The sequence below is a fragment of the Myotis myotis genome, unplaced genomic scaffold, assembly GCF_014108235.1.
Source record: "Myotis myotis isolate mMyoMyo1 unplaced genomic scaffold, mMyoMyo1.p scaffold_m19_p_13, whole genome shotgun sequence".
Classification (NCBI taxonomy): domain Eukaryota; kingdom Metazoa; phylum Chordata; class Mammalia; order Chiroptera; family Vespertilionidae; genus Myotis; species Myotis myotis.
This window is the reverse complement of record NW_023416317.1, coordinates 10,494,532-10,515,383: the sequence shown is the minus strand read 5'-3', so window position 1 is coordinate 10,515,383 and position 20,852 is coordinate 10,494,532. Positions and strand designations below refer to the sequence as shown.

The 20,852-nt window shown below is 45.4% G+C and overlaps 2 protein-coding genes across 4 annotated transcripts in view; one reads left to right on the top strand and one right to left on the bottom strand.

The window, feature by feature from the left end:
• The window catches only part of PTPRG (protein tyrosine phosphatase receptor type G), a 677,374-nt gene that overhangs the window by 99,641 nt on the left and 556,881 nt on the right, over positions 1–20,852 (top strand). The window lies entirely within an intron of this gene.
• On the bottom strand, positions 11,623–11,950 carry LOC118667927 (60S acidic ribosomal protein P1-like). The gene is given in 2 exon segments (XM_036331717.1): positions 11,623–11,902; positions 11,904–11,950. Coding segments are annotated over 2 exon segments (327 nt in total).

Below are 20,852 nucleotides of genomic sequence, written 5' to 3'. Positions count from 1 at the left end.
TCTTTAAAAAATATGTTTTTATTGATTTTTTTTTTAGGGAGAGAGAGGAAGGGAGAGGGAGAGAAGGTAGAAATATAGATGAGCTTCCCCTATTGGGGATCAAGCCTGCAACCCAGGCATGTGCCCTGACCGGGAAACGAACCAGCAACCTCTTGGTGCATGGGACAATGTTTTAATCCACGGAGCCACACTGGCTGGGCTCATTAGTGTTGTGTTTTTTTCTTTTTTTTAAAAATGTTTTTATTGATTTCAGAGAATGGAATATAGAGGGAGAGAGAGTGGAACAGTCAATGATGAGAGAGAATCATGGATCAGCTGCCTCCTGCACGCCCCCTACTGGGGATCAAGCCTGCAACCTGCCCATGTGCCCAAACCGGGTATCGAACCATGTCCTCCTGGTTCCTGGGTCTTTGCTCAACCATCGTTTCTGAATTTTATTGTCACCTAACATAGTTAGAGCCATAAGGAACTCTATAAATGCCCTATTTTTTTTTAAAGGAAGGTAGGAGGAGAAGAGCCCTCAGTTCTCCAAAAAGTTATTTTGAAGTGCTTGCTTTAGTTTGATGTAGCAAATGTTATTGAGCACCTGTTTGTTGAATTTGTTGAAAATGAATTTAAAATAATTTCATCTTGACCTTTCCTTTTTGCAGTTTTTGTTGTTGTTGTTATTAATCCTCACTGGAGGATATTTTTTCCTTTTTTTTTTTTAGATAGAGAGAGGGAGGAAGAGAGTGGGAGAGAGAAAGAGAGAGAAACAGGACATGAGAGAGACACATTGATTGACTGCTTCCTACACCCACCCTGACCAGGGCCCCCAGGGCTGGGAATCGAACTTGCAACCAGGTAAGTGCCCTTGACCAGGAATCTAACCTGCCAACCATTCCGTGCATGTGCTGACGCTCCAACCACTGAGAAACACCAGCCAGGGCCCTTTTTTTGCAATTTTTATATCACCTTAGGAGGTAGCTGGAGAAGTTCTGGAATGCCTTTAAACACTGGATGGGAATTAATGATTATGAATTGTCAGATAGTGTCACTAGGTGATAATTCCCCTCTGTGTGAATGTCATGGTTACAGTCTGCTTTTTTGCCTCTAAAAGAACAATTATATTCAAGAAATTTCTTAGTGCATTTAAAAACAGCTGGGTGAAAGCCATTTGAAATCCCCAAATCCAACACATTAGTTCTTTTATGCATTTAATTAAGCAGAAGTTAAAATAAATTAGAACAGAAGACATTCAGTGCTGATTGTTGAATCAACAAAGCAAGAAACAGCCTAGCATTACCCTACCGCAGATGTCTGTCACTCAGCACTGTTGCCCTAGAAATTTGCATCAACTCTTAACATTTTTTGAATAACTATTTCTTTTGTAGTAAAAACTGGCATGTGATGTATAGCAAGTAGTGTTCTTTATATAAAGTTTACTTCGCACGTACGTGTCTATGTGTGCATATGTGCGTGCTTATAATTTTTTTCCTTTTATACCTTCACATGGTTGACTTGGATAAATTTTTTTTGGGGTGGGGGTGGGGGTGAGGGGACTAGCCTAGAATGACAAAGTTTAGGAAAATATAGAGAACAGAAAAATAAGGTTTAGCAATAAATTTGAATATTATTAGTAAAAATGACTTGAGATTGTTTCATTTTTATACTAAAATATTCTTAAGGACAGGGTGAGTTTGAGTTTTTTTGTGTGTGTGGGTGTGTGTGTGTTTTTAAAAAGAATGTTCCATAAAAGCTGTGTTCATTTCTCACATTAACTATGTCGGTATAACATTGGTTATTATGATATAGATTTCAGGTGTACATCACTATGTCTGACATCTGTGTGTGCTCACCACCCAAGTCTAGTTTTCTTCTGTTACTATGTTTGACCTCCTTTACTCCCTTCACTCTCCCCAAACCCTCGTTTGTCTTTATAATACAAATAATGTATGGCTGGCTCATTGTTGAGATATTTGATTAAAAACACGTCAGCTGGAAATGAACCCCTGTATTCTCATCACCTGCAGACATTACTGCTACCTTTCGGTGTATAGGCTTTTTCTTAATATGCATATATATTTTTCTCATGGACAGGATTCTGCCTTATAGGCACTCTTGTAGTACCTTTCCCCCCCACAGAATAGAATATCATGACTGATACAGTGTCTGGTATTGGTTCCAGATAATTGAGGGGGGAGAGGTGAGCTTATGGCTAGTATTTTAGCTGAAACAAGATTTAGTCTTACATTTTTGAAAGTTTCACCCTACCTGGTTTGGCTCAGTGGACTCAGGGGATAGAGCGTCAGCCTGTGTTCGATTCCAGTCAAGGGCACATACTGGTTGGGGCTTGATCCCAGCCCTGGTCAAGGGCGCATGTGAGAGGCAACCAATCGATGTGTCTCACATGAATGTTTCTCTTTGTCTCTCCCCCTCCTTTCCACTCTCTAAAAATCAATGGAAAAATATCCTCAGGTGAAGATTAACAAAAATAAAAATAAAGAAGTTTGAAAGTTTCTGCTGGGTCATGGATACATGAAGATTCACAATACTCTTAGTTTTGCATAAATTTTTAATTTTCCTTAATAAAAAGTTTACATATGCGTCAGTTAGTCCATAAATATCTTCTCAGTTCTCCAGATCGACATCCATGTAATCATTCTTAGGAGTCACATCTAGTGCCATTGTAGCCTGGACCATAATTTATAGCATGGCCATAAATAACCAAGACCCTATTATTGAATACCTCTGCTCAGTATTTTAGACCATTTTTGCAAATGGATGCAAACTTGTTTGGTTGTCTTCCTAGGTCTTTGTCATTTAAATTTTTTACTTCTGTAAATGATTCAACAAGGAATCTTGAATTATAACCGAAGACATGAGAACCAGAAATCTTTAATTAGAAAAGTTATTAAAGTACAATCAGTGTGTTCTCTGAATGCAGCATTGTAATTCAATGAATCTTACACACACACACCCTTTAATCCACCGAATAAGTTTTATTGCCAGAAATCTTAGTGCACTGATATAGTTTAACTTGACATAGTTGCATTTGCTCTTATGGACACATATGTATTGTACTGAAGATTGAGTAGTTCATGTGTGTTCTGTCATCTTCGTGTTGCTTCTTCATCACAAGCTGCTGATTCCCATTCCTCAGCTGAGGGCTGTTCTAGGCCTATCCCTGATGAAGGGCAGACTCACTAGAAACTGGGTAACTGTGAACATGATCAACACTTTCTTTCTTACCTGCATCCACAGTTCATTAGATTGAGAATCCTGAGTGAGGAAAATCATCCGTCCTCTGAGCCTCAAGTTAATTTGAGTAAGAAGAATACATTTAATGCCCACCACCTCCTCTTGTGAGTGAAGTATGGGGCAGGTTCTGTAATATACCTGGGACCTACTTTATCTGATTGAATCTTCACAGCAACATACAGAGAGATTCTATTATTCTTCCTGTTTTATGAGTGAAGGAATGAGGCCTAGAGAGATAAAGTCGCCAGCTCAGTGAAAGTCCCACTGCTGGCTTCAGATTTTTGGACACCATCGTCAACCCATTGAGTAACTTGGATCAAGATCCCAAAGGATCAGTGGTGAGTTTTTGGTGATTGTGTATTCACTTATTAATTATAATATATGCAAATGGAAATCCCTAGATCTAGGCCTGTGATTGTGATTAAAATCTGCTCGTTATGTGTCAAAAAGACTTGAGAAGATGACCATGCCTCAGGGGGTAAATTTTACCAACTTTCCGTTTCCAGTCCATCTTATTTCCATCTGGAATAAACCCAGTTCCCAGTGTGCAGGGGTCCAGAGCGGTGGAGTGGCTTGCTTATTTGATATATTTTTTTAAGTTAGCAATTTTTGGAAGCTGGTAGCCCCTTTGACGTGGAACACCTAGAGCATGAGCCGGTTATGAAGAATGTTCGTGACGACCAGGCCTGGCCAGGAAGGTTGGGAAGGGACTGGCGGAGTTTTGAGAGGTAGCGTCTGTACAGTTCTCGCTCATGAATCACAGTTTATGAAAACTGTTTGGGAAACTCGATACCCAGAGGTACAGACACCTGTTTGGAAGGAAACATAACGTGTTCTGTGCCGAGCCTGAGCAGAGAGAGCTGGGTGCCTAGTAGTTTCGGGTGCTTCGTCATCTTTAGACAGTGGTGCCCCCAGGTGGTAAGGAGGGGCTGTGGCTGGGATCGAGGGCTCACCTCTGTCAGCTCCTAGTTGTAGTCTCAGCAGAAAGTCAAGGCCTGGGTGCGGATGTGCTGCCCAAGCTAAAGGGACATGGATGATGGATGTAAGTGATTATCTTTTTGAAAGACCCCCCCAGGCCCCCCCCCCCCCCCAAACCAGCAGCGGGGGAAACCATTTGGAATACCTAAAAGAGGGAGCCTGGTTGGTTTTCAAAAATGAAGGAAGAGGCCCTAGCTGGTTTAGCTCAGTGGATACAGTATCTGCCTGAGGACTGAAAGTTCCTGGGTTCGATTCTAGTCAAGGGCACATGCCGGGGTTGCGGGCTCAATCCCCAGTAGGGGGATTGCAGGACATAGACAATCGATGATTCTCTCTCATCATTGATGTTTCTATCTCTCTCTCCCTCTCTGAAATCAATAAAAAATATATTTTTAAAAAAATGAAGGAAGGGGTAGATGTTTATGTGTGGCCTGGGGAAGCAATAGTCCACTTGTGTTTTAAATCGTCTGCTTAGAGGCCTAGTCTTTACAAATAACCTGGACTGAAAACCTGGAGGGAGTGTCAAGAGCAGGGAGGGGCAGGAGGGGTTGGAATTGTTAGGTGTTTCCTTCTCCTTTAGAAAGAAGTGCAGTCCAGTGTAGCCTTTCCCTGTGTCTGCATCTTTGTCTCTCCAGCTTGGAGCATCGCCAGAGAAGGTGGTCACCTCCCTGATAAAACTGTCCTGGCTGAGAACCCAAAGCGAGTTTCCCATCCTGGCTTCTAGGCTTCTGAGCTTGGCATCCGTGTTGCTAGAACAGGATTACCTGCGCCATTTCACAGTCCTGTTATCACCATGTCCCGTGTTGATAACTACTACGAATAACCCCAAACATGCCCACTTTCTGTTGGTTGGTTGACTGCAACTTTCTTTTTGTTCTCCAGAAGTCAATGCCCATTGTAATACCTAATATACTTTCCCAGGCTGCATCCCCATCCCTAAATTTTGGGGTGCCTTTGAATGCCCACCCCTCAATAAGGATCTCTGTAGTGAATACATCCTTTACACTTTTCTGGAGTAGTGGTTTTTAAATTTTTTTTTTTCTTAAGACAATTATCCCTAAGTCCAGTTGACTGGACCAAGAAGGAGAGCGTGTTCGCTAGCGCCCCAGCCCCGTGTGATTGGGAGGCCGATGGGACGCGGCGAGACTGTGCCACAGTGAAATGGGAGCGTTTGGAAAGCGGCTGCCTCGGCTGTGGATAGAAGTGCAGAGTCCCAAATGGTAGATTAATTGATTTTGATTATGTGACTCCAAAGCTTGAGCCTTTCATACTGTTTTCTAACTAATGGCTGCCACATCTGGCAACGAGCCCAGCGGCACATTGGGCTCGTTTTAAAAGCAGATCGTGACCGCGCACCGGGAGGAGAGGATGCACGCGAGGTGTCTGAATAGTTAGTTGCTCAGTTCAGAGGAACGGGCATTGTTTTCCTGAAGAAGTACCATCAGTTCCCTCCACCACCAGCCAGGCCGCAGCGCTCCGGTCAGCCCTTGGAAAACCTTGACAGTGTGGTCTCAAGGTCTCCTCCTTACATGCCCGCTAATAACACCTCCAGGGAGCAGAGGGGTCACGGGGTCCCGTGAAATGCAGTGGGAAGTAGGGGTGACCCCCAGGAGACGTAAAATCCCTGACTCCTTGTCCTCCTCAGCTTGTCCTACTTTCCCTCAAATGCCCGCTCCTGGAACATTTTCTCTCTCGATTTTGATTGTCCCCTTAAGCAATTTACTAATTAGACATTGAAATTTCCCAGCCCCTCAATCCCAAGGCAAAACCGATGAAAACAGCTAACCAAAGCAGTTGGGCTAGAAAAGAACAAAGACGTACCTGCAGAGATTTGAAGCTGGAGCCACGGCTGGTACCCATACGTCCCGCTAATGCCCTTTGTCCTAATGTGTGATTCACGGTGCCCCCTGCACTCGCGGAAAGGCCCGTTAGACAGTTTATTCTGAGGACACACAGCCGTGAGTGAGGCAGGGAGGGCGCAGGTGTGGGGATAGGCAGGCCCTGGTCTCGGGGTGGCTGGTTCTCTGATCCACCGGCAATGCCGTGGGTGACTGTGCACCCACTATTGCCAGAAGTGAGCCTCAAGAGAAGCCAGGAATAGGGATTTTTAGCCGAATGTCCCAATTTGAACATGTTGGCTTTAGAATGAATATGTGGGAGCAAAACATGCGGGTGATCTGCTGGCTATTTTTGAAGGAATTTCTCTACTTTCTTTATTTTTCTAAACTACAGGTGATAAGGAGGGGAAAAAGGGAAGACATGGAGATACGAGCCTCAAGTATGGGCTGGGGGGATGCGTCGCTGAGCAGACTTTTCCTCTGGCTGATCCCATCCAGGTTGCTGGGCAGGGATGACTAGGGATAGAGGATGCAATAGAAAGTCGGTGTCTACCCTGCGTAGCTTGGTGGGTAATGGAAATCTGTACATGACATGTGTCTACTGCAACATGGGATGCGTTTAATGGGGAACGAGTGGAATAGGAATTACTTCCAAATGTGGTCCTGGCTTTTAGGTCATGAATTTCGTTCCCTTCCATAGCCAGTTTAGACGAATGGCTTTGGTTTTGAGTCAGATTTACATTCGCCTAAAAAAAAGCAATGATGGCCAAGCTTCCCGTCAGCCACTTCCGTCTCTGTGAAAAAGGCGATTTAAGGTCCATCCCACCAGGAAAGCTTTTAGGCCGTGAAAAGCTGCTTTTCTTGCTTTTAAAACCTCCCCTCTGTGTTTAGGATAAATGGCATTCCTGGATCTGTTAGATGGGTAGTTAATAACGCCAGGGAAGCTGCCCACTGTACTGCCACCCCTAAAGCTTGTTCAGGGGACAAAGCATGTGTTGGGATATTCCACAGTGATCCAAAGCTGAAGGGCTACCTTCCGCCGTGGCCCTGTGATCTGCGTTCTCAGGTGCCTCGTCACACACGGGGAGTATTGATCTGTTTTCGGTTTGTCCTGAAGGTTGACTGGATATTGGTCGTCTATTCGTGGTAGACTGCCTGCCAGGACCAGCTGGACTCAGGGTCCTTAGAAAAGAAGCATTGCCACAGGGAGAAGTCTGTGAGGTGTGTTTCCCTTTGACGTCGTTTTCAATGCGTCATTGTCCGGGGACGGGTTTTCATGCCTTTTTTTTTAAGAAAATGTGGATGATGGGGACTCACACTCCATGGAGTTTTGATGAGGCATGAATGAGATGATTCATGTAAGAAGCTTGATGAGAACATAATGAGCACCAAATAAATGACGGCCGTTACGATTTTTCTTACTCTGGATTTAAATTTTTAAAAATCTTGAATTTTGGAGTAGTAATTTTGTTGACCATTGAAGAGAGTTGAAAAAATATATTGCCTTTGTTTTCTTGATTATTGTAAAGTGAACTAGTAATGAAAACAAATGACGGAAATTCGGGGCGTAATTGGTGTAATTTGAATATGGACTGTAAGTTAGATTATGTTATAGCAACGTTAAGTTTCCTGAATTTGATCCTTGTCCAATAGGTAGGTAAGAGAATGTCCTTGATCTTAAGGAGGTTAAAGGGCCATGATATTGAGGAAAAAGTATGTACCTAGAGAATCATACAGCACATGCAGCTAGCTGTTGCCAGTGATGGGTATGGGTGAAATAAATAGGAATCTTTGTACTATTCTATCTATCTATCTATCTATCTATCTATCTATCTATCTATCTATCTATCTATATATATATATAATAAAAGTGGGCTGTTGAGGAAAAACGTAGCTAGTCAATGTTTTGTGAAACCAGGTAAAACTGCTGGTGGAGTTCTCTTAGTTTCCCACCCAAAGGTCTCTTTCTCCCCATTAGAGAGCACCTCCCCCACCTACTCCCTGTTCCCACGCTCCAATTCCTGATGGCTGGGCACAGGGAGTTGAGAAGAGGAACTTCCTGCCCTGCAGTCAGTGTTCCTGCTGTTTCGTCTCCAACGCCCTCTCATAATCCTGTGTTCACGACATTATAATCATCGCCACAAGTGGCTAATTGTGATGTCACAAACGGAGGATTATGACTCAATGAGGAATGAACAGCAGGGGTGGGTGAATTTCTAAGCAAAGAAGAAGATTCTGGTTGGTGCAAATGCCCCAGGGTAATAAAACTGAAAACCCGAAAAAGGCAACAGGAAGGCCAAGCTGAGCATATGTGATCTATTAGCCAAATTGTCTTCAAGTGGAAAACTTTTCTCTCTGTCCTTCTTACTAAATTTTCCATGTGGCACGAATAGCTCCTCTATGGCAGATAAATGGACTTGGTTTTAGGTATAACAAAGCTCGAGGAGTCTGGCTGACTAATTACAGGGATGTCACACCTGGACTGAAGAGTGAGTCATTAGGGAGCCATGGATGAGGTTTTATATTCCGTAAAGTTGAATTGCTCTTTGCAGTCTGCATTGCAAAAGTCAGGCTGTAAAGATCAGCACAGTGGCTGCGCGGACAGCTGTGCTGATGGACAGCGGCTCCATCCTGGAGCCCTGGGTAAGGCCGGGGCAGGATAGGAATGGCCTTGGTCACTCAGGCCCAGGACAGTTTCTGAATGGGTTACATGTAAATGAAGTCCTGGTGACAGCTGTTGCTAGGGTTTGGCCTGGAATTAGTAGTCAATTCTCCTCGGAACTGTAATTTTCAATTCCAAGTCAAGGATGTGTTTTTTTCCCTTTTAGGAAATGTGTGGCTCCCATGCTATTTGGTTAACCAAATATCCAAATTCTCCCTTGCAAATGGCACTAACAGTGCCTGTATCCTTGGGTTATTTGGCTGTCTCAGGAGTACTTTTGAATTTGTGGCCTTTTCTAAAACCCTGGTTTCAGGAGCCAAACCAAACTGGAAACCCCTTTGAATTGTTTTCCTCTGCACAGGACACAGTGTTCCCTTCTGCCGTGGGGTATATTTAGTTCTCCCCTGTGGGGCTGTGGGAGCCGGAGCCCTCTCTGGATGAATTCCCCCCCCCCCCCGCCCCCCCTTCAATTTTGGAGGCCTTCAGGAAAAACATGGGAGAAAGATTTGAGGCTACAGTTTGGCATTAGGAGGAGAGCAAGGAAAGCCACATTTTAAAAACACGGTAAATTTAGTTATACTGGAGACTTCCCATTTGAGTCTAGGCATTTAATAATAGCCTTTATGCACCAAGTAGAAATTACGTGATTATCATCTTGGGGCTGTGATTAGAATGTGTCGCCCTATTGGTAACATTCAGAAACGTGGAACTTCATCGGTGGCCCAGGCGGCTCCGTGGTACCAGCAGGCGGAACAGCACGTGGCCTCGCAGTTGCACACTGGTTTGCAGTTCCCTGGAGACAACACAGCGGCGAGAAGGTCGTGCCTCCATTTGCCACCGTTTCCTCCCTTGTTTCCTGAGGTGACCAGAGATGTTTGCTGTGTTTTAAGATCTCTTTCTCCCGACAGAAGCGGTGCCCTGTTTCACACGGGGTGTGTGTGGTGAGGGCAGGTGTTTTGTGTCCCTGTTCCTGCATTGCAGCCAGCCTTCTGCAGCAAGTGTTGTCTGGGTGCTGGGATGTGCCTCTGTGTTCTTTCAGGAAGAGCCTGCTCTTTCTTTTCTTTTTTACTTATCGACAGTCAGCTCATCTTTCTTTTTTTTTTTTTAAATATATTTTATTGATTTTTTACAGAGAGGAAGGGAGCGAGATAGAGAGTTAGAAACATCAATGAGAGAGAAACATCGATCAGCCGCCTCCTGCACATCTCCCACTGGGGATGTGCCCGCAACCCAGGTACATGCCCTTGACCGGAATCGAACCTGGGACCTTTTAGTCCGCAGGCCGACGCTCTATCCACCGAGCCAAACCGGTTTTGGCCCATCTTTCAAAGTGAGTGCACATTTACTTTAATTTTTTTCCTTTGGGTGCCTTGTTTGAGCGTTTAAGGCCCTTCAGAAACACAGTCATTTTTATGTGGGTTTTCTCCGAGCCAGCATTTGCCACACACCAGTGATGCTGGGAGAAGCATGGGCGTGACAGGTTCTGTAACCTGCTGTGGCTGCTCCTGCGGGAAGTCTCACCCCGAGGGCTGCGGTGGGACGCACAGAAGTTGTGGAAGGAAGTGGTGGCCTCTGCTCCTGGTCTTCACAGCTCCGATTGGGAGCCAAAATGGGCCACGTGCAATCACCTAGCAGTTCCCAAAGCAGCCAGTGCACACAGACTAAAGCTGCTTCTGCTCTTCCAAGGGACTAGGAGATTTACATTTTGTCATTTAGGGGAGAAGGGTTCCTGGGGTAGTTGACTTTGGGAACCAGATTTAAAAAGCATCAGTATAGCGTGGGGAACACCAGTTTATGATAACAGAGACACCTGGGTGAGTCCTGTCCCTGGCATTGACTGACCGTGGGACCAATTATTTTACTTAAGTCTAGTCTCTTGGCGACGACACCCCTGCCGCCCCCCCCCCCCCCCCCCCCCCACCACACTTTCTCCTTTTTTCTCTTAAGTACAAGAGTACCTACCTACCCTGTAAGGTAACAGTCCTGAGGACTGTTTAGGACAGTCCCGCCTTTATTAATTGAGAATTTGGAATTATCGGAGGTTGGCAGATGAAGGCTCACTAATCCCTCTTGTGGCGGGCAGGTTAGTGAGTTTAGAAAGGAAAGTCTGATGAGGGAGGTGATGGAGTTGGTTAGGGTTAGGGATGCCCTTGATGATCCCAACAGGGTACCCTGCCTATCAGTTCAGGGATACAGACGCTGAATTAGCAGTGCACGGAGCTTGAGGGTTGAGGCCTGTGACAGGTAAGGGGGAAGAGGCAGGACTGGACATGGGAACCTCAGACACCCTGCAGCTCTGACTCGGTCTCAGCCAAGACAGTGGGAAGCTGCAGAGCAAAGGTTGCCCACTTTTAGCTTTGGGCAGGAATGGCCAGGCCCCAGGCCCCCACAACCGTTTGCAGCCCTTGTCTGGGGGCTGTTTGCAAAGAGCATCGCCTTGACCCCAAAGCTGGTGGGATCCTGAAGGTTCCTTGCAGCTGAGCATCAAGATCTGAGTGATACTCTCCACCTCCCAGCCAGGCTCCTCTAGCATCTAAATGGGGACCTCTGTCCTGTCTTATTTTCCATCTTGTTTATTTCCTTCGTGGTGTTTTATCATCAACTGTAATAAAAAGTGTGTACACTTTAATTGGCTGCCAGCACGCCAGTGGGCCAGAGGAGGGCATTTCGTGGCAGCCTGGCATACAGGGAATCGGGTGTCTCCTTGCTGTGATCTCTCCTTTGGCCTTGGAAAGCATTGCGAGTGGGAATGCAGTCATGGTGAACATTTGCTTAAGCATTCACAGGAAGTACATTGTGGATATCTCAGTTACTCTTTCCTGCGTTCCTGCATGGGGAGGGAGTAGCTTGTATTTTTTTATTTCTTAAAGTTCAGCTTTTTATTGAATATGTTACAAAAGAGGTTTATTCAAAAAGACCAAAGCCCATGTCATCATCCGATTCTTCTTTCTTCCCTTCCACTGCCCTCTCCTCAGCTGGGGCACAGGATGGAGGGGCAGGACCTCCTGTTGGGGCTGCACCTGCTGCTGGAGCAGGCCCACCAGCCCCTACATTGCAGATGAGGCTCCTGATGTTGACATTGGCCAGAGCCTTTGCGAACAAGCCTGGCCAGAAAAGTTCAGCATTTACACCAGCAGCTTTAATAAGGGCATTGATATTATCCTCTGTCACCGTCACTTCGTCACAGTCAGTGTGCCCAGTAGATGCAGGTGAGCTCTGAGGCAGAGGCCATGGTGTGGGTGAGTGCTGGGCCGGCACTGCTGGGAGCATTGCTAGTTGCTGGATGAAGTGAGGGCCTCTCCCCAGCGCGGCCTGAGCTTCCTTGGAAGGGACTGAACACGGTACTGGCCGCTGAGGGGAGGGGGCGCTTGTATTTTGTCAGTAGAAGAAGGCATGCATGCAGTCCACTTTATGGATGAGAAAACTGAGCTTAGGGACCTTAGATGTGAGGACTCTGCAGGGTCACTGAACTCAGGAGTGGCAGAGTTGGGGCAGCTCTTCTGCCCACCAAGCCCGCGATCTTAATTGCATGCCACCACAGGGCAGAGGGGGGAGCGGGGGGTACTGGGCCCACTCCAGCCCCCTGATGCCTCATTGTTCAAGGTGCCAAGGGTAAGGGCCTTTACAAATTGGCCTGTGCTGTAAATCGTTGGTAAGACTGGGGGGAATTGGGATTTGAAGTTGTTGCAGCTTCTATGAAATCTCAGGCTACTCCCTCACAATCACACACACATGCCCTTTGATCCTGCAGCTCTGCCCCCAGATGTGCATCCTACAGATGACCTGTGTCAGGGTTATCCATCACAGCAGTGTTGGGATTTGGGAAGGCTCGGAAACAACCCCGTGGCCCATGAACAGGGTTGTTGTAATAAGTGACAATATGCTAAGTAATGGCGTGTGTACATTTGTTAAATACAGTGTATAAGCGAAACAACTCTGTCTGAACTGATACATGTGCCTAGTTCTCTCTGCACGCATATGTCCCTGGGTATCTATATCTTGTTTATTAGGGGAAAAGCAAGGAGCACAACAGTATCTAGAGTAGGCCACCTTCTTCTGGGCCATGTCCAGGAGTGTCACTGCCATCGTGGTAATAGTGCTGCATTGGGAGGTTTCAGGAAGAGGTGAGCGAAGATGTAGTTTTCACTGTCCATGCTCTTGTACCTTTGACTTTGTTATAATATATGCATATCAACTCAGGAAATTCAATAAAGAAATCCCCCAAACCAACGAATCAAAAATGAATTGTGGCCCTGGTTGGTGTGTTCAGTGGTTAGAGTGCCGGCCCTCAATCTGAAGGGTCTAGGGTTTGATTCCTGGTCAAGAACATACACCTGGGTTGCAGGTTCGATCCCTTGCCCTGTTCAGGGCGTGTGCAGGAGGCAACCAATCCATGGCTCTCTCATCTATGTTTCTCTTTCTCTCTTTCTCTCTCCCTCTCCCTTTCTCCCAACTTCCTCCTTCCCTACCTTCCACTCTCAAAATGAATGGAAAAAATAACCTTGGGCGAGGATTAACAAAAACAAACAACAACAAAAACAAAAGAATTATGCATTGGCCATTAGGAACAGGAAGGAGAGATCTTATAAAGTTTACCAGTTAGACCAGTGGTTCTCAACCTTCCTAATGCCGTGACCCTTTAATACAGTTCCTCATGTTGTGGTGACCCCCAACCATAAAATTATTTTCGTTGCTACTTCATAACTGTAATTTTGCTACTGTTATGAATCGTAATGTAAATATCTGATATGCAGGATGTATTTTCATTGTTACAAATTGAACATAATTAAAGCATAGTGATTAATCACAAAAACAATATGTAATTGTATATGTTTTCCGATGGTCTTAGGTGACCCCTGTGAAAGGGTCATTCGACCCCCAAAGGGATTGCGACCCACAGGTTGAGAACCGCTGAGTTAGACAATATCTATATTGAAATAAAACAAAATATCTATTTCCTATTGAGAGGAAACCACCAAGGAGATTTTCACTGAATTTGGAGGAAGTGTTGGAAATACTTTGACTTGAAAATCTTATTATCTGCCTTATCTGGAATTTGCATTGGGGGACCTTCAGTGATACCTAAATTGGTACTTAGCCATTTATTGTCCAGAGCACCCACAAACCCAGATTTGAAGTCCGGAGGGGGGGAGGGGGGAGGACGGGGATGGACCTGTGCTGCCTTTGTTAGCTCTGCTCAGGGTAACAGCCAACATCTATTCATGAAAGGCAGGTTGATGATTCTTGTGGGCAGTGCGGGGGAGTCCACCATCCGATGTATTTGTCAAGGCTTAAGTGGACCCCCTCTCCCCGTCTCCCCCCGGGAGCGGGGGGGGGGGGGGCATTAGGGGACCTGGCCGGTCTTGACTCAATGTGGCTCTGGAACCCTTTTGGAAGTTCCTGGTTAATACTCTTTTTTTTTCTTCCAAAGTGATTGCAATGATAAGAAAATGAATCTGTTGACTTTCATACTTATACAAACATAGGAAAAAGAGTAAGTTAGGAGAGCATGAATTATTTCTTAAGAAGGACTTTGTCGCTTCAATAATGGTCTTAGGAATCTTTATTCAACACATTAGACACACTCTTTAGAGGCCAATTTGCATTCACGTAGAGAAACGTTTGTGGGGGTGATGCATAATGTGCGACAATACCTGCTCCTTCTCGGGAAATCAATATGTTAAATAGCCCTCAAATTATGGCAGTTTTATGGTAGGTGGGATTAAGACTTTTTTGTTTCCAGGTCTGCTAAAGGGCTAACAGAATGTAAGACAGTTTAAATCACACACCATTGTGTTGATGGGGTGTGGGGAGCTCACACCAGCTTCCAGAGGTGGAATTGGGTTACAGGGCTTTTCAAAGCAGCTTCGTAGCAGAAGTCATTTAAGTACGGCTCCTGGTAAGTACGTGGTGCAGGGATGTGTCCACTGACCCCCTTCTTCTAAGGGAGTCTGACCTTCCTGGGGGGTGGCCGACATCCCTTCCCTACCTCGGTCCATTGAGGTAGTTGTCAGGGAAGGTGTGTTGCCAGATTAGGGATGTTGTCTCCAGGGAGGGATGGAGAGGGAGGCCTCCCCTGGAGTAACCCATGTTTCCAGCCGGATTTCTATTACGTACATGGGATTAGGCCGGGGCCGGGATTTAGACCAGTGCTGCTCTGGAAAACTGTTTTCTGTCCTCAAATCACACAAGGGGCTGCATGCAACCAACCTGGAGAGCAGGTTCCCAGGGGCAGCCTAGCCTGGGGAGCCGGCATTTGCCATCCCAGCTGGGGATCTTTGAGGAATCAGAGCTAGCCAAAGCCCGAGCTCATCAGAGGCCCTCTTTCCTGGCTGCCACCATCTTTCCAGAGAGACTCCGAGGCCACCGGCTGTGGAAGCCGGTCTTGAGCTTTGTCAGTGATTAGCTGCGCGGCGGGAAGGCTCTTAGCGTTTTTTCCTGGCCCCGCAGCCCTTTGGTGGATCCAACAGCCTAATCTGGCCCCGCACTGAGCGGATGTGGCAACTCAGAGCAGAAGAAAGGCGCCATGTCCCTTCTCCCGCCTTGTGCTTTTCATACCAAAGGATTTAGCGCTTATGTTTGCAAAATTCAATCCTTAGTGCCCTTGTTGACGGGCTATTTACATTCCCTGTCCTTTTCCTGTTTCTGGGTCATTGGCTGCAAAGGGTAAACATTGCCCTATCCATCCAGCTTTCTTTTTCCAGGTCCTCTGTCTGAGGCTGCTCAGTAGCAGAATCTTAGATGGGGGAGGGGTGACTTTGACTTGTCTGCTGAGACTGTGCTCTTCTCAGGGCCCCAGGAAACTGTCCGGTGTCTGCTTAGAATCTTCTCTTGACAGGGAGGGCGGAGCTTGAGCCTTGGCGATGGAATTGCAGTTGGTTACCATGCTGGCCAGTAGGACATGCGCTAGCCCGTCCAGAGGCTTCTGTTTGAGGCCTCCTTTTACCATAATAAACCACCACTCTGGGTTTTATTTCTAGGAATGAAAATTATATTTACCGTTAGCCTAAGGAGAGCATTTTGCATTTCATATTTGGGACTGCTATCACAAGGCCCCTAATGCCAGCAAGAAGCGATTTGGTGATTGGAGTGACCTATTGGGGGCAATGATTCATATACCCAACCACTCCCTATCGTCCCCCATAATAAAAAGTTGAAATTATATGTATGAATTCACACATGTGTACACACACAAGAGTATGTGTACTGGATTTACAGAAACTCTAGGATTTTCAACAAGACTAGAGGCATATGTATGATGGTCTGACTGAAATGCAGACTGTATGGCATAAATGAAATTCACTTTGGAGGAGGCCTCGGGGGAGCACCTCAAATAGATGAATAGGCAACCCTGCTCTCCTAGGGCAGCTGGAACCGAGCGAGACCCTGTGAGAGGCGATGAGGCTGCTGAGTCTCTGTTATCGGATGCCGAGCACTGGGGTGGCCTTGGAAATTTAGGCGCCAAAGGTGACATGGCAAGGGCCAGAGTGAACTGCAGGCATTGATTTGCATCAGATCTGCTTCTCTAGGGCACTTCTTAGTATCAGAAATCCCAGTCTTTCTGTTTATTTATTTATTTTTGGTTAATCTCACCCGAGGATATGTTTCCATTGCTTTTAGATAGAATGGAAGGAAAGGGGCAGCGGGGGGCGGGGGGGGGGAGAACGGGGGGAGGGGTGTCCCGTAAGTGCCCTGACCATGGTGGGGATGGACCAGCAACCCAGGTACATGCCCTTGTCCCGGAATCAAACCCGAGCCCCTTCAGTGCAGGGGCTGATGCTCTAACCATCCATCAACACCAGCCAGGGCAAGTCTTTCTGCTTATTGATGGAAATAATTTTCTTAAGAAATGGAGGCGAACAAAATGGTATGGTAATCATAAAGATGACAAAGTAGAAGTCTCTCATTATTTAGAGTGTGCTTATTCCATCACTGAAATTAGTTGATCGGAGAAATTGAGGATTTAACCAGCGTTGTTTTCTTTTATACTGTAGTGTTTTGGGAATCTCGGTTTGTTTTCTGAAAATTCTCCAGCTGCTAAGCTTCAGTGGAGTTAGCAATGGTGCTCCTCTCGACGACAGCCCAGCGGAGGAAGGACCTCAGTAAGGCAAGGGGCAAACCCAGCAGGCGTCATTGTTCTCCCATATGATTGTCCTGCTCCATCTCCCCCTTTCCTCTGGGCACAGTCCAGGTTCTCCCTGCGTCAGACCCACCAAGTCAGACCCCTTTCTCAGTGTTTGCTGCAGGCTAACTCATTAACTGGTTCTCTCCAGGAGAAAAGGCAAATGCTGAATTGTCCCAATGCTCAGTGGGGACATGTGTTACATACAGCACCTGTTCAGGCTCCTGTCTGCCTTGTTTTCCATCTCATTGACATCTGATACATGCAAAGCAGAGAGAATGTGCAAAAGAGTCAAAGACAGGTTGAAGAAACACATAACATCAGGGAAAGCCTGGGACCCTTAAACTGCTTTTTTTTAAAAAAAATTCTCACCTGAGGATATGTTTTTATTGATTTTTGGGGAGGGAGGGAGGGAAAGTTGGTGGGAGGGAGGGAGGGAGGGAGGGAGGGAGGGAGGGAGAGAGAGAGAAAGAGAAATAAATGTGAGAGAAACATGATTGATCAGTTGCCTCCTGTATTAACTCTGACTGGGGATCAAACCCGCAACCAGGCTTTGTGTCCTGACCAGGAATCGAACCTGAAACCTTTTGGTGTATGGGGGTGACGCTCCAACCATTTGAGACACCCAGTTAGTGTGTTTTTACCCTGAAGGTCTATGAAGGGATGCATTCACCCTCCTTCCCCATCATCGCACGTTAAGATCAGCATTGTGCCTTGTACAGATTCCACATCCTAAGAGAAAACCATTTGCTCATACTGTTTCTGGTAGTTGACTTCTGTTCTTTGAAATGCCCTTCTAACTCTTTGACCAGAACAAAGCTCTTTGAATAACAGCAATCCTCTGTTGGCTTTTGAGTTTGTAACAGGCTTTTGCTAGAGTATCTTTTCTTCTTCTTTTTTCCAAAGAAATAAAAAGAATGGATGATACATGCAATGCCAGGCACTTTCAGATCTCAGCGGTCTTCCTGGAAGGCACGTTAACTTATCTCTACATCTCTCAGGCAAATCTGCTTAGAGAATGATTGATTTTTGGGAGAGAATTGCTGTGTTTTTACGTAGACAAAAATAAAATCACATTATCTGTCAATAGAGGGAACAGATGAATAAAATATGGCACAGCAAAACTATGGAACATTGGGCCCCTCGAGTGATGTAAGTATGTATGCTGACGTGAAAAATGCTAACTGTATTGTTGGGCGATAGAAGCAAGATACAGAACAGTATGGAGTGTTATCCTACTTGTGTAAGGACCAGCCTGTGGTGTATGTGTGTCTTTGTGAATGTACATGTATTCACTTAGAAACACTACCAAAAAGCTGTGGACAAAACGATGTTCCTGAGGGGCAGGTAGTGGTATTGGGTGGAAGGGGACAAAGGGTGACCGTCGTGTTTTGTTTGGACGTACAGCCTGTCCTGACCTCGTACGAGAGTATGTTTGTACCACATGACATACAAGTTCTGGAAAATGTCCCAACAAGGTCAGTGCAGACAGTATGTTGCCTGAGGTCACCATGGGAATTCCCAGCAAGAACATACATCTAGCATCAAGCATTTCAGTAAAATTTTAATACCAGGAAAGGCAGATGGGGCTTTTGCAAGGGCTGGTAGGTACGGTACAGTGGAGTCACATTAACACATTGTATTCGGGAACGTGTTTACACGTTTAGTAGAGCGTGGGACACGTATTAATACGTTTTTTATAGACTAGTGGTAGAATGCGGGTAACGTATAAATACGTAAACTAAAGTTATCGTAATTTTACTGAACGTTGCCATTTGTGCAAAAAATTAGCAAAAATGGCCCGCGCCACCTGTTAGCGCGCGATAAAAACTACCCACAAACAATGTGTTAAGTAAGGAGGTCTATGTTTCAACCCTGCCTAATAAAGAACATATTGATGGGGGCATGGACAGAGGATGCTATATCACATACAGGTGGAAGATAAATGCAGTTTAGGTTATGGAGGGTGTGTAAGGAACGTAGGATGGAAAATGAGCATTTCATGCTGTATTTCGCTGTACAGTGGGGCCTTGACTTATGAGTGTCCCGACTAACGAGTTTTTCGAGATACGAGCTGTCTCTCGGCCGATTTTTTGCTTTGAGTTGCGAGCTAAAATTCGGGTTACGAGCCAGCTTCAGATACCCCACCGCTAGTTGCCGCAGTGAACGTCACAGTGAACGCCACAGTGAACGCCACATCAGCCCAGCATCACGTGTCTCACTCGTTCACTTTAATGATTTGACATACGAGTAATTTGAGTTACGAGCTCCGTCACGGAACGAATTAAACTCGTAAGTCAAGGCCCCACTGTATTCTTCTTTGTATACGTTCCAGTGCTAAACTGCACACTATCTGATAAATAATGAATATTTTTCTACTACCCTTGTGTCCTCCATCTTTAAGGATTCAGCTGCCCTATAGTATGTGTGGTGCTAGTTAATGGCTTGATAAAGAGGTTTGAGTTGCACGTTAAGTTGCAAATGACATTTTTTGAAATTTAAAACATAGACATGTACATAGCGATAAAAAGCCCGCCCCATGGAATGGGCCAACCCAGTGTTTATGGTTCCATTGTACCACTTGGTAGCAATACATCCTTGTATTATAAAATGTGAAAAACAAAATTATTTCACTTCATACAGTTGACATCAGTATTAAGTGAAGTGGTGATAAAAATAACCTACCTACAGTTTGTGGCACATATGTGGGAGCTATTACCTGCTGTTACTGCGTACTGTATAGTGGAAATGATCAGAAGTGAAGAATTCTGCGTAAGCATGTATGAAACTTTTTAGTATGTTGTACATTTTATTCAATATCTTCTCAGCCCTTTTATTAACAGTTGTTTTTATAGCTATTGGATATGATGTGAGACAAAGAATTTATATATTAATTGGTTGCTATTCCTTAGAATAAAATGAAAAAAAGATTAACAATGGAAGAATATAAAAAATGCAATTTGCCCATTCATTACATCAGACAATTTATTTTTATGGAGCAGTAGGCATAATTTTAACATCCATCTATTTAGCAAGATGTATGAATGATTAATATATGAGAAATTTTGAATTTAATACCTGTTCAAAACTTGTTAGAATAAATGATTTCTATGTTTCTATTAGGTTTTGTGATAGGAAAGAAAATATTTTATGTAAGGGAATATTCAGATGCTTCTACTTATTACCCATGCATGGGATGCCTTTAAACTAGGCATTATACACACACACACACACACACACACACACACACGAGGCCTGGTGCATGAAAATTCATGCACGTGAGAAGGGGGGTCCCTCAGCCCGGCCTGCCCCCTCTCACAGTCTGGGAGCCCTCAGGGGCGGGAGGTGACCCGGTGATCAGGGGAAGGCAACACCCCCATCACACCTCTACTGCTGCCACTGCTGGCAGCGCAAGCTGGGCCTGCCCTGGTCACCTGAGCCTCAGGTGGCCCTGGGGGTCTGAGGGGACTGGGGGACTCTGGAGGCAGTTGCCCTGGTGGGGCTGAGAGGAGTGGGCGCTGCCATCTTGTGGCTGTGGATGTTGCCATCTTTGAGGGTGTGGTTGTCAATTAGCATATTCCCTCCTTATTGGCTGTGGGCACTGCCATCTTTGAGGGTGGGACAGTCAATTAGCATATTCCCTCCTTATTGGCTGCCTTCTTTGCGACGGTGTGAGGGTCAGTTAGCATATTCCCTCTTTATTAGATAGGATTTCCTAATACACTCCAAACACTTATGGTTAAATGCCCAGGTAATGTGTTATAACTGAGTAAATTTGAATCTGTATTGTCTGTCAGGGGGAAGATAGTGAACATTTTAGGCAGGTCATGTCATCTCTCTCACAGCTTACTCAACTCTGCCCTTAGGTAGCAGGAAAGCAGCCATAGACAATATATAAATGAATGGTGTGACTTTGTCCTAGTAAAATGTTATTACTAAAACCATTTATAAAAGCTGGAATTGGCTCATACGCCATATGCAAACAAACATAGCTAGCTGTGTGTGCCAATAA